This window comes from Gymnoscopelus braueri (assembly GCF_963280865.1).
Source record: "Gymnoscopelus braueri genome assembly, chromosome: 3".
NCBI classification, from domain to species: domain Eukaryota; kingdom Metazoa; phylum Chordata; class Actinopteri; order Myctophiformes; family Myctophidae; genus Gymnoscopelus; species Gymnoscopelus braueri.
The window spans coordinates 39,357,989-39,372,620 of NC_137612.1; the positions used below are offsets into that span (position 1 = coordinate 39,357,989).

The following is a 14,632-nucleotide window of genomic DNA, read 5'->3' on the forward strand; positions in this document are numbered from 1 at the left end:
TGTTTGACTTGCTTTTGGTTGTCGCCCTGGATGAGAGCGTCTGTTAAATGCCTAAATTATAATTGTTAAATTGCCTTACATTTTAACCACAATTTTTACATCGTTGTTGTCAGGCAGAAACCTCTTATCTCCATATTTTGACTTTTTGTGTTTTTTCGTAAATTAATGCCCTACTTGATCATCACACAAAAGCATCAAAAAGAAGCAGATCCGCAAGCTCGAAATGCGGCGCGAAGCGACGCGTTTATAGCTTGAAGATCTGCTACTTGCTACTTCGGTAGCAGGCTATTCAGGGAAGCTTTTTTTTTTACAGCAGATGCAGGGATGCAAGTAAATTCAGTCTGGGGGCTGTCTACAAAATTATTCTATACGAAACAAAATTTCTCGTGCTTGTGCTAACCCCTCATTCTTACTAGGGCTATGTATTGGCATGGATCTGGCGATACGATACGTATCACGATACAGGGCTCACGGTACTATATATTGCGATATTGTACTGTAAGGCGTAAAGGCAATATATTGCTATTTATTTTTTTATCTAATTTTAAGAAAACTGTCATAGCCATAATGCATAAAAATCTGCTCTGTAGCAGGCTATTCAGGGAAGCCTTCATTTTCTACAGTACTGCCCCTTTATACCGTTGCTAAATAATGATATGAATTTATAATGTGTATAAATTAGGCTTGAGTCACTAATGGCTAATTTATCTATAATTTATTCACTTGCCAAAAAGAACGTAATCTACATCCTAAAGAAAGCTCGATCCGAAAATAGCCGATCTACAAGCTCACAAAGCGTCGCTTCCATGTCGCGTTGTGAGCTTGTAGATCGGCTATTTTCGGTCAGTGTGCCACCATCGCATGATGGAGCATGAATTAAATTAAAGCGACACCGTCGCGCGACGGTGCTTTGTTATTTGACTGCCGACTTTTGTAGAAGTCAAAATCAGCCCGGACTTCGGCTCTGAACACCTTAGCTGTTCTCAGCGTGACTAGTTGGCTAAGTTTGCTAGCCTAGCCTACCTAATGCTAGCTTCTTCCTGAGTTTGGCATTGTTGCCCACGGAAGAGTGAAATGGCCGAAGGTACAACCAACAATATTTTCTTACACCCCTTTAACCCCTCCCCTATCATCATGTCAGCCTCAGCGCGGTAAGGACCCGGTGGAGCTGCTGTGCGCCGGCTGCTACATGGAGCTGCAGGACGCCACCGACCCGGGGCTGGCCTGGGCCGCCGAGGTGGAGGAGAACGCCGGGGGCAGGCTGAAGCTCCGCCTGCTGGGCACCAAGGGGCTCCCAGACGCACCGTCCACCCTCTGGCTCTACTACCTCCACCCACGCCTCCACCCACCCGGCTGGGCGAAGGAGCACGACTACACCCTCAGGCCACCCACAGGTCAGCAAGTTTAAAAAAAAAAGGAAAGTGGATTCTTGCTTGCCATGAAGGGCACATGAGGCTGAACTGAAGGTCAGGTCTTAAGTGCCGTCCACACCTAGAAACTATAAGTATAATGATGTGAGCATCTACACTGATGAAGTTAGTGTGTCAGACAGTGCGATGTCAAATATTGTCACTACGTGGTGCACTGCCAGTTCCCTTGAATATCACGGTATCACTTTAAATTGTGCAGTATTGAAATTCTTAATTGTTTCGTGGACAGGATCCGCTAGGCCAGTGGTTTTCAACCCTTCTCATATCAAGGTCCATTATGTAATCGGCATCTGAGCCACGGACCACCATTTGATGAGATTTAGCCTCTCAGACCCAAGATTTTGTCCACAATTCCATGCTGTATTGATGTTGGTACCATAGGAGAGATAACAGGCAAACGTTGATCAAAAAAACAATTCTTTAATTAAGTAATGCAGATGTTTGATAATAATTTAACTCTTGAGAGCGTAAAATGAAACCAAATGGACTCATAAGTGTCCATTTGGTTTCATTTTACGCTCTCAAGAGTTAAAGATCTGCAAGGGTCCATTTGGTTTCCAACTCTATCATTTAGCTGGGGACCACCTGGAAACTCATCAAGGACCACTGGATGAACCACTGCGTTAGGCTATAATTGGATAAGGTTTGCTCGCATGCTCTGTAGCTAGCCTACAGGAATGTGTATTCCTCCCTTTACCAACAACAATGGTGCTTTATTTTTTTATTTTTTTTAAAGAGATAGTCCTTGGTTTGACACTGGGTCTCCTCAAATATTGATTATTTTGTAAAAATCCATTGTGACACACGCATACAAAGCAGTTTTGTGCATAGTTTCTTTTTGAGTGCTTGAAGAAAGGGGTGGGTGGTGGCAGAGATGGAATGCAATGAGGGAGTGTATTTTTTTCTCTGAGTGTACCGGTCCTTGATTGATTCTGCACCAGAATAGCTTGCTTGTTTCTGGGGGTCACCTAGAACATCTCTCTTTGAGATTCAACGTGTAACCTCTGTGGTTTGGCAATTGCATTAGAAAATAAATTAGTACTAATATTTGCCGGCCCTGCGGTTTGGTGCGGACTTGATACATATTTGGTTAAAATATATATATCGTCTCTGTCGGGTGGAAACCTCATATGTCCAAAACTGTTACTTTTAAGGATTCAAATTCTAAAATAGCATTGCTATTGCTACTTTTGTGTGACGCTGTAGTATGATCAAGTTGGGCATTACATTTACAAAAAAACGTTAGAATATGGATATGAGTTATGGAGATAAGAGGTTTCTGCCCGACAGCAACAATATCCTTTTTTGTATTGTCGCTGTCGGGTGGAAACCTTGTATGTCCAAAACCGCTACGTTATAAAGATTGGAAAAGAGAACCTGTGTATTGATAAATCACAGACACACTTAAACACTTTCACTTAAAAAGAAAAAAATTGAAAAAACCTCTCAACATGTCGCATGAGCTTGTTCACCGGCTATTTCTGCTACTTTTTTGTGACACTTATAGTATGACAAAGTATGTTATTCATTTATGAGAACAAAACTAAACATACAAAATTTTAATATGGAGACACAAGGTTTTTTCTGCCTGACAGCATCGATATTGAAATGATGCCAAAAACACAGCGAATCATGAATATGATTCCGTTCAGCTGATTTTCTTTTGCGTTTTTGCTGTTTTTTCAGACCTGGTGCCATTGAGGACAGAGGAAGAGTGGGAGGAGGTCAGACGAAGGATCGGGGAACTGCCTCAAGATGCCGCCCTCACTGAGGAGCTCAGCAAGGTAACAGAGAACAACACTCGCATCCTTTGTTCAGTTCACTCTGAGAGGGAGCGTACCAATGTACAGTAACTAAACCCATTCAATCCGGGAACGCATCTGTGTAGTTTTTTTATTTCTTTGGTTCTTCAAAAAGAGCAGATATACAAGCGCGCTATGAGCTTGTAGATCTGCTATTTTTTTGAAAAAAGAATTGTGAAAATGTGTGCAAATCTTTGAATATATATATATTTTTTTTTAAACTCAAATCTTCTGGGGGTCCCTGGAACAAAATATTTTAGATGGAGGGGTCCGCGGACAAATACATATCATTTTGGGTGGTCCTTGACATGACAAAAGTTTAAGAACCACTGATATTATAGCAACATAAGTAAAAAAATAAATAAAAGATGTTAGGATTTAGAAGATATTTGTAGTATCCCCAGAAGCAAAGATTTGAGTTAGAAATGTTTGCTTTAAAAATGTATATATATTCAATACCCAAAATCACAATCAGGGTTGGGATCCTTTAGGATTTTAACGATTCCACATCTATTGTGTGTGTGTGTGTGTGTGTGTGTGTGTGTGTGTGTGTGTGTGTGTGTGTGTGTGTGTGTGTGTGTGTGTGTGTGTGTGTGTGTGTGTGTGTGTGTGTGTGTGTGTGTGTGTGTGTGTGTGTGTGTGTGTGTGTGTGTGTGTGTGTGTGTGTGTGTGTGTGTGTGTTTCAGGATCAACCTGCCATGGCCTCTCACTGTTTTAAAGAAGGAATGAAACTGGAGGCCGTTGACCCTGCTGCAGCCATCTCCATCCGTCCTGCCACGGTCACCAAGGTAACCCATCAAACCTGCCATCTCCCCCTCTGTGCTGCATTTCGTTGCTGTCGGGCACAAAACCTCCTATCTCCATATTCTAACTTTTTGTGTTTTTTTTCAACACAAATGTGACCAAACGGCAAACGTTTGACTGGAAGAGGGGGAGGGGGTGTACCCTTCCACAAATTGCAGATCCACAAGCTCGAAATGCGGTGCAAAGCGATGCGTTTCGAGCTTGTCGATCTGCTGCTTTTGCTATTTTTGACAGTTTTGGACAGTCTGAGACGTTATAGTAAGTAGGGAGTTATTTCGGACACAGCCCGTGCTCCCTTTTTTGGGGAGACGGGGACGGGGACAAATTGGTAAAACCTTTGAATGGCTTTGTTCAAACGGTGCTATTTCATCACATTACAAATCCAGTGAATCAGGGCATGAGCGGGAGTTCCCAGTTTTTACTTTCAGAGCAATTAAGGAACATCTCTGACAGGGCAGCACAATCCTACCCAAAACCACATTAATCTAGCTCACTGTTTCCCTAAATGTGGGTCGGGACCCATGTTTGGGTCGCGGACCAATTTTTCATGAGTAAATATCCACCTTTTTTGTGTCTTCCATTAAAAAAAAATTATATTTTAAGATTTAAAAAAGTGAATAAAAAAAAAAACGATTTGATAAATAAAATAGAATAAACCAAATAATTTCCATAAAATAAAAATAACGTTTTAAGAAGCTCTACAAGCTTGCGACACGGCACGAAACGGTGCGTTGTGAGCATGTAAAGCTTCTGTTTTCACTAGTTTGGGACTCCGGGCAAAAGTCTTAATTGCTCTTTTGGGTCTTGAACTAAAACTTTTGGGAACCCGCTGATCTAGCTTACAATAACAATACCTCCTCGAGCCCCATTTAACCAACGGCCAGCAGATCGCTCAGACTCTTCTAAACACCTGAAACGTGGCTGGAAGGCTTGTTGCTGCTTCTATACTGTGACATGGTTGAACCAGATGGTGAACAATCAGAGGGGGCAAACTAGGTCTCACCTGTTGACCCTGACGATCGCCACAAGTCACACAATATTCCAAACATTCTGACACTAAAATGGCTTTTTTCAGAGAGACAAATCGGGAGAAAACCTTTTTTATCAACCTTTCTCTGTCCCAAGCTACACACTCTCACGAGATCTAGCACCGGTAAACATAGGACGTTCGTGAGATCTGCCGTCAGACGGCGGCGCCCACTGAGGAGACCGTTTTGTATGCAATTTGTGTACCATTTTGCCTCTAGTGGCTACACTTGGGATGGCGTATCTTTCTAAATCCAACATCTTTGTTTTCAGGTGTTCAACGAGCACTTCTTCCTGGTGAGGATGGACGACCTCTGTGACCTCTGTGAGGAGTCTGAGGGCGGTGGTGGGCGGGGCTTCCTGTGCCACAGGGACAGCCCAGGGATCTTCCCCACCCAGTGGTGCCTCAAGAACGGGGTCCCCCTCAGCCCCCCTCCAGGTGTGTGTGTGTGTGTGTGTGTGTGTGTGTGTGTGTGTGTGTGTGTGTGTGTGTGTGTGGTCTAAGACAGTGTTTCTCAAACCTTTTCATGTCAAGGACCCCCAAAATGATGTGTATTGTGTATATAAGCGTATATAATGTGTATATATGTATTAACCAAAGTATAAAATATGGTTAAAGTAGTTAAAATAATTGTGAAGCTATATTAACACATTTAGCTTGAGACCACCTTGAACCCCCCCCCCCCCCCCATACTAAATCCTCTTGTTGATATGGAATTTGGACAGACAACCTTTTTCAACGACACCCAGTTTAGGCCACGGCCGGGACCCCCCATTTGATACAATTTCTTATCTCTGCGACACCAATTTACACTGTAAAAATCCTCTGTTCATCTAAATCTGAGAGTTCCATTAGTGCGGTCACAGAGTTACAGACCCGTTAGGATCCATTTGGTTGCTATAACTATTAATCATTTAGCTGGGGCTCCTTCAAGGACCCCACCTGGGGGTCTGCGGACCCCACCTTGAGAACAGTGGAAGACCAATGGTTCCCAAACTTTTCAGGCCGCGACTCCCCCAAAATAATCATATTTGAACTGGGGACCCCCCACCCTGACAAGCACTTGGAATTGTAGGCATTACATTTAGTTTGACTCGGTTCCACAGATAAATATTGTGAAAATAGCCGAACTACAAGCACACAACTAGGCGCTGTGAGCTTGTAGATCGGCTATTTTCACAATGTGTGCCTCTTTCTTGCGTACTAGTTTTTTTTTCTTTCCTTGCCTGCCTCTTGGGTCCTGCTCCCTCTCCCACCCCCTTGTTTGCCTCTCTGCCCTTTGCAAGGCGTTAACAGAACTATTCACACCCGCACACAGACTGAGAAGTAGTTTGTTCCCCAGAGACGTCATTTGGCTGAACCAGGACATTAGACACTCCCACACTTCCCTTTTTTAATATTCTGAATGTAGACCTGGCCTGAGTGACACATTGCACATTTTGGGGGGGGGGGGGGGGGTCCCCAGATGATTTGCTTAATGTGTAACGTTTTCTCACTGAACAGTAAACAAACCAACATTGCACATTTCAAAGTGACAATTGAAGGACTTTTAAGACCTATACCATACCTATAAAAGGACAAAATAAAATGAACTAATAATTAGACCATTACTACCATTACTAAAGTAACCAAGAAACTATACGATCAAAAATGGTCAAACATTGGCCAAATTGTCAAGAAAATAATCAAACATTGGCCAAATTGTCAAGAAAATAATCAAACATTGGCCAAATTGTCAAATATTACCTAAGACGGAGGCAAAAAAAAAGTGCTTTCACATTTCACACATGAATCCAACATACAAACAAGTCTATGAAGCTATCATGACATCTATGAAAAAGTTTAATCTGCAACACAAATGTATCCATTATGTAGTGGGGGGGTCCTTGCTTCATATCTCTCTCAGCTAAAGGGTCCTTGGCCTGAATTACGTTGAAGACCCCTGCTATAAAGTATCACGTGTTCTTCCTTCTTCCTCCCAGGGTACCAGGGCCAGGACTTTGACTGGGCCGACTACCTGAAACAGTGTGAGGCAGAGGCAGCTCCACAGCACTGCTTCCCCACTGTGAGTCAGCCTCAGATAATCACATCACCATCATAATAATAATAACAACAGAAACCTTGTATCTCCATATTTACATTGTTTATGTTTTTTTCCCTTCTTTGTAAATCAATGCCCTACTTAGTCATACTTACAATGTCACAAAGAATTGCAAAAATAGCCAATCTACAAGCTCTCAATTAGTTGCGATGCGGCGCGTTGTGAGCTTGTACATCTGCAAAAAAAATTGTTTTTGTTGTTTGTAAAAGGGAAAGGGGTTAAGTGTTTCTGTGTTTTTTTTAAATAAATATTGAACCAAGGAAAAGTATTAACAAGAGCTTGTGACTAAAATAATAACTACATTGGATCGGTTGGAACACAGGTTCATTTATGCGTTTCCTGAAAAGTAACAGTTTTGGACATACAAGGTTTCCACCTGACAGCGAATATAACCTGCAGTGCAGTGTACGGTGCACAGTGAGAGGGAAGGAGTCATTTGAAGGAGACACTTGACTGCTGGGGAGGTTCTCACCACTCCTCTGTAACACTTTACTTAAAGGTCGGGTCGACAATGCATTATAATCGCGTTTATAATGCATAATAATGTGCTTATAAGGCATTAACACTAGTTATAAATGTTTATAATAATTTATGACAATTTATAACACATAAGTGCTTGCATGCATTATAAGCTCAGTGGAACTGCACATTATAACTACATTAACTTAGTTAGCTATAAAGAGTCTTTGTTATAAGTTGTTGTGCATAATTATAAACATTTGTAATGAGTATTATGAAGCATTATAAGTATAATGTGCTGTTCCACTGAGTTTATAATGCATTATGACAGCACTTATTATAAGTTATAATACTTAATAAACCTTGTTAGAAGTTGTTATGCATAATTATAAACATTTATAACAAGTGCTATAAGGCCTTTATAAGTGCTTTATAATGCATTATAAATGTGGTTATAACGCGTTATAGACCCAGCCTTAATGTAAAATCTAACCCAATTTTTGCTTTCTGCAACTCTGTAACCTAACCGGCAATTTCTTTGAAACACCGATCTGTTTTTTCCATGCGAATGCATTCACAATAACATAAATTATGTTTTTTATTGCCTGTCATTAACAACTACATGCAGGAAATTAGATTTTTACCAACGTGGCTATTAATATAATACTACCCCTCGCATGTTTCCACTGGTGATGACTGACTGGCTGGCTGGCTGCCTCCACAATGTGGTTAGAAATATGTGGGCAGCTAATTAACTTTCATTGCCTCTTAACACTGTAGAATAAGACGTGTTATTTTAATGATCTATGACAGAACTCACACATTCAGCCATCTGAAAAAGCGGAATGTTTTCATTAGCGCTGTCAACATTAACACATGCAGTTAATTAGATATGGATATGGCATTAGCTTGTTTGTGTTTTACTCTTTTTGGCTCTCTGAGCACCCATTCCTAGGGATGGGTTGGACCTGTAGCAGTTCTCAAACTTTTTCAAGTCAAGGACCCCCACATTGATATGTATTTAGCCGTGTACCCTCCATCTGAAAAGGCTTTGTGCCAGGGACCCCCATAAGAAAAGATATATGTTCAAACAAATTAGATATTTTCGAGACATTTTCAAACATAGCTGATGTACAAGCTTGCAGTCACTTTGCGACGCGCTGCGAGCATGTACATCTGCTATTTTTGAATAGCCAACATACAGTATAAATGGATAAAGTGGTTAAAACTATTGTGATGCTATATTAACACATTTTGTTGGGGACCCCCTGGCTTATTTTGAGACTTTACATTTTCATATCCCTAATTGCTCATGTTGGATTGTTTCTGTCAACCGTAGTTGTGTAAACAAACAAATAAACAAACAAACAAATAATCAAACAAATGTGAACAAAACAAAACAAAAAGTAAATTTGATTGAATGCTTTATTAGTCGAAGATATTAACAGCATGGTTTATTACACGGCTACTTATTAAATTAAAAGTAATAAATTGACCCAAAAATAACAACAAAACAAAGTATTTCCTTGCTTACGGCAATGAAAGTATTCCATAAGTGTTGCACTGGGCGGACACGGTCGCCTCGGAAAACAAGGAAGTGTTGATCAAATAGAATACATTTTCGGTTACAACATTGTCTATTTCTCGCTTCAAATGTTTTCAAAAACATTCTTGAGACCAATGTTTACGTGTGAATGACATTGCGTGTTTGTTTACATGGCTGTCATGTTGGATACGGCATAAAATTCAAGCAGCGCAGCAGGTGCTCTGAGCCTTTGATTAGACAGCGGTCTGTTATTGAGCTCATCGATCATTATTCAGAAATAACACACAGCTGAATTCAGTGATTGACCAATCAGAATCAAGCATTCAACTAAGCTGTGTAATAATGGGTTTTTAAAGATGAATCACAGTGCAGTCTTATCTTTTGAAGTGATGTTGTTTTTCCTCCTGATAAGTGTGTGTGTTCACTTGACAGGAGGAGTGTGAGCACGGCTTCCGAGAGGCCATGAAACTGGAGGCGGTCAACCCTCTGTCACCCGAGAACATTCACGTGGCAACCGTAACCAGGGTCAAAGGTCAATACATTTGGCTCAGCCTAGAAGGTGAGAATATAAACCGGCTTTTATCTGTCCACTGCAACCGTGGCAAAATGAGTTCATGTTGCACAAAAAAAATAAAGAAGTTGAGAGGTTTCTGCCCGACAGCAACAATAATATATTTGGGGGTCCTTGACATGGAAAAGCTTTGAGAACCAACGCTCTATTCAAGACTTCAAAGACACTTGGAAGTCTTGGCAAGGCTATTAACCAGCGGTGGCCTAAAGGTTAGAGGAGTGAGTTTGTAACCGAAAGTTTTCCGGTTCGATTCCCCCAGTGCCATCTATTAGAGAGTTGCGCCAATGAGGGGTCAGAAACAGCGTCGGTCACGTGGTTCATGTAGCTGGAAATAGTGACAAGGAGCCGTCCACTTCAATGCATTCCGATGTACTTCCGGTTCAGGGATTTGTCACTATTCGCCAATGTATGTGTATGTAGAAGACCTGGCCCGAAGAAGTGAACGGAGTTGGCGTAACTCTCTAATAGATGGCACTGGATTCCCCGGACCGGCAGAAAAACTCTGGGCGGGGAAGTGAATGGCCAACCCCACCCCCAACACCGCTGGAGTGCCCTTGAGCAAGGCACTGAACTCCCAACTGCTCCAGTGAAGCTGCTCAGTGGCCAACGGTGGTTGACAGTGGTTGTACTGGTCAGCTTCCAGTATATCAGGCCCGTGCCCACAGACATCCTTTTATGAGCTGATGGCTGCTTTGGATATCATGTCCTTAGCACAGTGGTTCTCAAACTTTTTTATGTCAAGGACCCCCAAAATGATATGTATTTGGCTGCGGACCCCCCCATCTCAAAGATATTTTGTGCCAGTGATTTTTCAAAAAATAGCAGATCTACAAGCTCATAGCGCGGCACCGAGAGTGCCACGCTATGAGCTTGTAGATCTTGTACATTTGCTATTTTTGAATAGCCAAAGAAATCTTAAAATGACACAGATGCGTTCCCGGTCTTAATGGATTAAGAAGTCACGTTTCTGCCACCTCCGATTCTGCCTGTGATCACTTAACTTAACACACTGTGTTTCAATGCAGCCTATTACTTAGTAACAAGGTCAATCTCTAAATTGACACGGATGCTTTCCCGGATTTAATGGGTTAAAAAGGATGTCAGAACTGAGTGGCTGTCTCTGTGTTTTCCAGGGCTGAAACAGCCCATGCCGGAGGTGATCGCTCACGTGGACTCTCTGGACGTCTTCCCCGTCAGCTGGTGTGAGACAAACGGCTACCCTCTGGTCTACCCCATCAAACCCTTAGGTATGCCGTACCATAACCTACACAAATCAAATGCACCCCACGCACAGACCAGCTCAGTGGCCTTGTGGTTAGAGTGTCCGCCCTGAGACCGGGAGGTCGGGGTTCGATTCCCCAGTCGGGGTCATACCCCAAAGACTATAGAAATGGGACCCAATGCATCCCAGCATCAAGGGTTGGATTGGGGGTAAGTGCCTGCGGCATACTAGCTCATATCCAGGGGTTGTACTTGTACATCAAGGCTGACGCTATAGAAATAGGAAATAGGCTCCTCCCCCTATGGGCCATATGGCACCGCAAGGCTTACTGCTACTTACTCCACACACAAACACAGTGGGTGTTATCTTTTCTGTTCAAGCATTATAACTGCAATAACAAAACCTGTTTCAGTTATTGCACTTGACTTCAAATGAATGACACAGACATCACTATTACACCATGATGTGTGGTTTAACCCTTCCCTCTCTTCCAGTGGCGAAACAGAGGAAGGTCGCTGTCGTGCAGCCGGAGACGTGAGTAATTTATTTATTCATTTATTTGGTTGGGACAGTGCACATTGATGGACACGAGACAGGTGTAATACATACTCATGAGCTAGTGTAAATATGCCATCCGTAGTCCCCCCCCCCCCAAAAAAAAACAAGAAACAATACAGATATTACAATATAACAACGATACAACATATTGCTGTCGGGCGAAAATCTCCTATCTCCATATTCTCCATAGTTTTTTTCCGTAAATTAACGCCCTACTTGATCATACTACAGCGTCACACAAAAGCATAGAAAGTAGCAGATCCGCAAGCTCGCTTTGCGCTGCGTTTTGAGCTCGTCGATCTGCTACTTTTGCCATTTTTTTATTTGAATCCTGAAAAGTAACAGCGAACATTTTTAACTCAAAACTTTGCTTCTGGGGATTCTACAAATGTCTTCTAAATCCTAACAGTTAAAAAAAGGTAGAGAAAGAAAATCTTGCCTGCCCTAATTGTAATTTCTGGGAACGCCACTGTGTCAAGGACCACCAAAATTATATGCATTTGTCCGTGGACCACCCCCCATGTTCCAGGGACCCCCAGAAGCAAAGATTTGAGTTAAACTTTTTTATTTAAAATGTCAAGATTTTAAAAAAATAGCCAAAGAAATCTAAAATGACACAGATGCGTTCCCGGATTGAATGGGTTAGTTACATTGATACAGGGAGTAAAGTGGATAAAGATATGTTTGAAGAGATACCTAAGTCCTACGCCCGCCCTCTCTAACCCTCTGCTGTTTTGTCTCCTCATGACCTTAACAGCAGACGCTCGCCCAAGTCCTCGTCACCTGACTCTGTCAAGCACCAGGTGGCCGGCCACTCAGAGACAGGTGAGTGACGTCACATGATCCCACCGGTCTCGTCTTTTTGAGGTTCATGTGGTACATAAATGGGCAGTGGTGGAAACTTTTGGTGCTATTACATTTTGATTACCTTTTACTTGTAACAGAGTATTTCTTACGTTGCAGTATTGATACTTTTACTTAAGTAAAAAAATAAAATGTATATCATGTCTACTGGCGGCTGTCTCTGTTGTCGGCTGTCTGTCTCACATCACACACATGTTGGTGTCGTGTTTTGTGTCGGCGTTGCAGGACAGGGGAACGGGAAGTACTGCTCGCCCAAGATCTACTTCAACCATCGCTGTTTCTCTGGGCCGTACCTGAACAAGGGACGCATCGCCGAGCTGCCCCAGTTCATCGGCCCGGGAAACTGTGCCCTTGTGCTCAAAGAGGTGAGGCAGAAGGCTAGATCAGATACTTAATGCATAGATCAGTTGGTTCTCAAACTTTTTCATGTCAAGGACCCCCCAAATTCTTATGCATTTATTTGGCCACGGACCCCATCTGAAAGTGATTTGTGCCAGGGACCCCCAGAAGCAAAGATTTGTGTTAAAAAAAAATAGCAGATCTATTATCAGGAGCTTTTGAATAGCCAATGTATAAAATATGGTTAAAGTGGTTAAAATGATTGTGACGCTATATTAACTACTTTTGCTGGGGACCCCTTGGTACCCCCCTAAGGACCCCTGTGGGGTCTTAACCACTTTGAGAACCAATGTGCTATATATATATATAGCTAAAATCTGAAAATACACAGATGCTAAGAGACTTGAACACAAACGGGGTGAAAAAACGTGGCCGCTTGGGAAACTGAAGGTTCCCAGTTGGATCCCGGGCTCCCTCCTGAGTTTGTGTCAAAGTGTCCTTGAGCAAGACACTGACTGAACCCCCAACTGCTGCCGATGAGCAGGTTGGTGCCTTCCATGGAACGTGAAAGTAAAGCGCTTTGGATGAAGGCGCTACATAAATGCACCATTTACCACTTAATATATCGTCTGTCGGGTGGAAACCTCATATGTCCAAAACTGTTACTTTTCAGGATTCAAATTTGAAAATAGCAAAAGTAGCAGATCTACAAGCTCAAATTTGTGCTTGCGGATCTGCTACTTTTGAATGTGGTATGACGTGGTAGTATGATCATACATCGTTCATTTACGAAAAAACACACAAAAAGTTAGTATATGGAGTTAAGAGGTTTCTGCCCGACAGCAACGATATGATACTAAGATTTATGCGAGTGCAGCAGCCTGCTCTGCTTCGTTTCCACCACTTTTTGCAAAAAAATACGACATGGTGAGACACGTCGCAGGGTTCAAGCTGAAGAAATGCTCCGCAGTTTGAACAGCCCCTTGCACTGCATGAAATGGCACAGCCAACCATTATCCCATTCAATCCGGGAACGCGTCATTTTAGATTTCTTTGGCTATTCAAAAATAGCAGATATACAATGAGCTTGTAGATCAGCTATTTTTGAAAAATCTTGTTTTTTTTTTGCAAATCTTTGAATACATATTTTTAAAGCGAACATTTGTAACTCAAATCTTTGGTTCTAGGGGTCCCTGGAACAAAATATTTTACAAATGTTCGCTTTAAAAATATATATATTCAAAGATTTGCACAAATCTTCTCTATGTTTCAAAAACAGCAGATCTACAATCTGCGCCATGAGCTTGTATATCTGCTCTTTTTGAATACCCAAAAGAAATCCAGAATGACAGAGATTGCGTTGCCGGATTGAGTGGGTTAACAAATTAAAGTCTTGTTGAGGGGGGTGTGGAATAAATGACAATATACAAGAGTACAGCAACATGCAATGGGCCTGGTCTTCAAGATACTCAAGGGACCAGTGCCCATCTACCTGTCAAAGTACTTCAATGACATGAGCCACACAACACCAGAGGGAGCTCCACTGATCTCTTTCAACCCAGATTCGTTCTATGCCACCAAAATGTGGAATGCCCTACCACCAGCCATCAAAAAGTGTGACTCCCTACCAGAGCACGTGAGCGAAGCGGGTGGAAATGCCACTCGGCGCTCCAGGGGGCTGGTTTCACGCTCGCTATTCGCTCACGTTGACTCCCCCCGCGCTCCGCTCCCCGTTGCTCCGTCGCTCACGTTGATTTGCGCACCTCTCGCTCCATGCTCCGCTCAAACCGGGTCGCTCAGCAGTAAAAAAAAGAAAAGAAAAAGAAAGTAGAAATTCTTATGAAATCTCGGTGCGCTGTGCACTGCTGGATGTCTGTGTGTCTCTAGTCCGTGCGACCGGGCATGCTCA

The 14,632-nt window shown here is 42.4% G+C and overlaps 1 protein-coding gene across 3 annotated transcripts in view; it reads left to right on the top strand.

Annotated features, from left to right (window-relative positions):
- Positions 1–14,632, top strand: part of sfmbt1 (Scm like with four mbt domains 1) — a 32,252-nt gene that overhangs the window by 10,609 nt on the left and 7,011 nt on the right. For 2 of the 3 annotated variants that reach the window (XR_013932654.1, XM_080421630.1), the window contains exons 6-15: positions 1,142–1,394; positions 3,117–3,214; positions 3,919–4,020; positions 5,336–5,501; positions 7,046–7,128; positions 9,602–9,728; positions 10,874–10,987; positions 11,457–11,496; positions 12,278–12,345; positions 12,610–12,749. Coding sequence is in view for 2 of the 3 variants with exons in the window: in XM_080421630.1 (XP_080277756.1) it covers positions 1,142–1,394; positions 3,117–3,214; positions 3,919–4,020; positions 5,336–5,501; positions 7,046–7,128; positions 9,602–9,728; positions 10,874–10,987; positions 11,457–11,496; positions 12,278–12,345; positions 12,610–12,749 (1,191 nt within the window). In the remaining variant the exon portion in view is untranslated. The remainder of the gene's footprint in view (positions 1–1,141; positions 1,395–3,116; positions 3,215–3,918; positions 4,021–5,335; positions 5,502–7,045; positions 7,129–9,601; positions 9,729–10,873; positions 10,988–11,456; positions 11,497–12,277; positions 12,346–12,609; positions 12,750–14,632) is intronic. The other variant, XM_080421631.1, reaches the window with a different exon arrangement.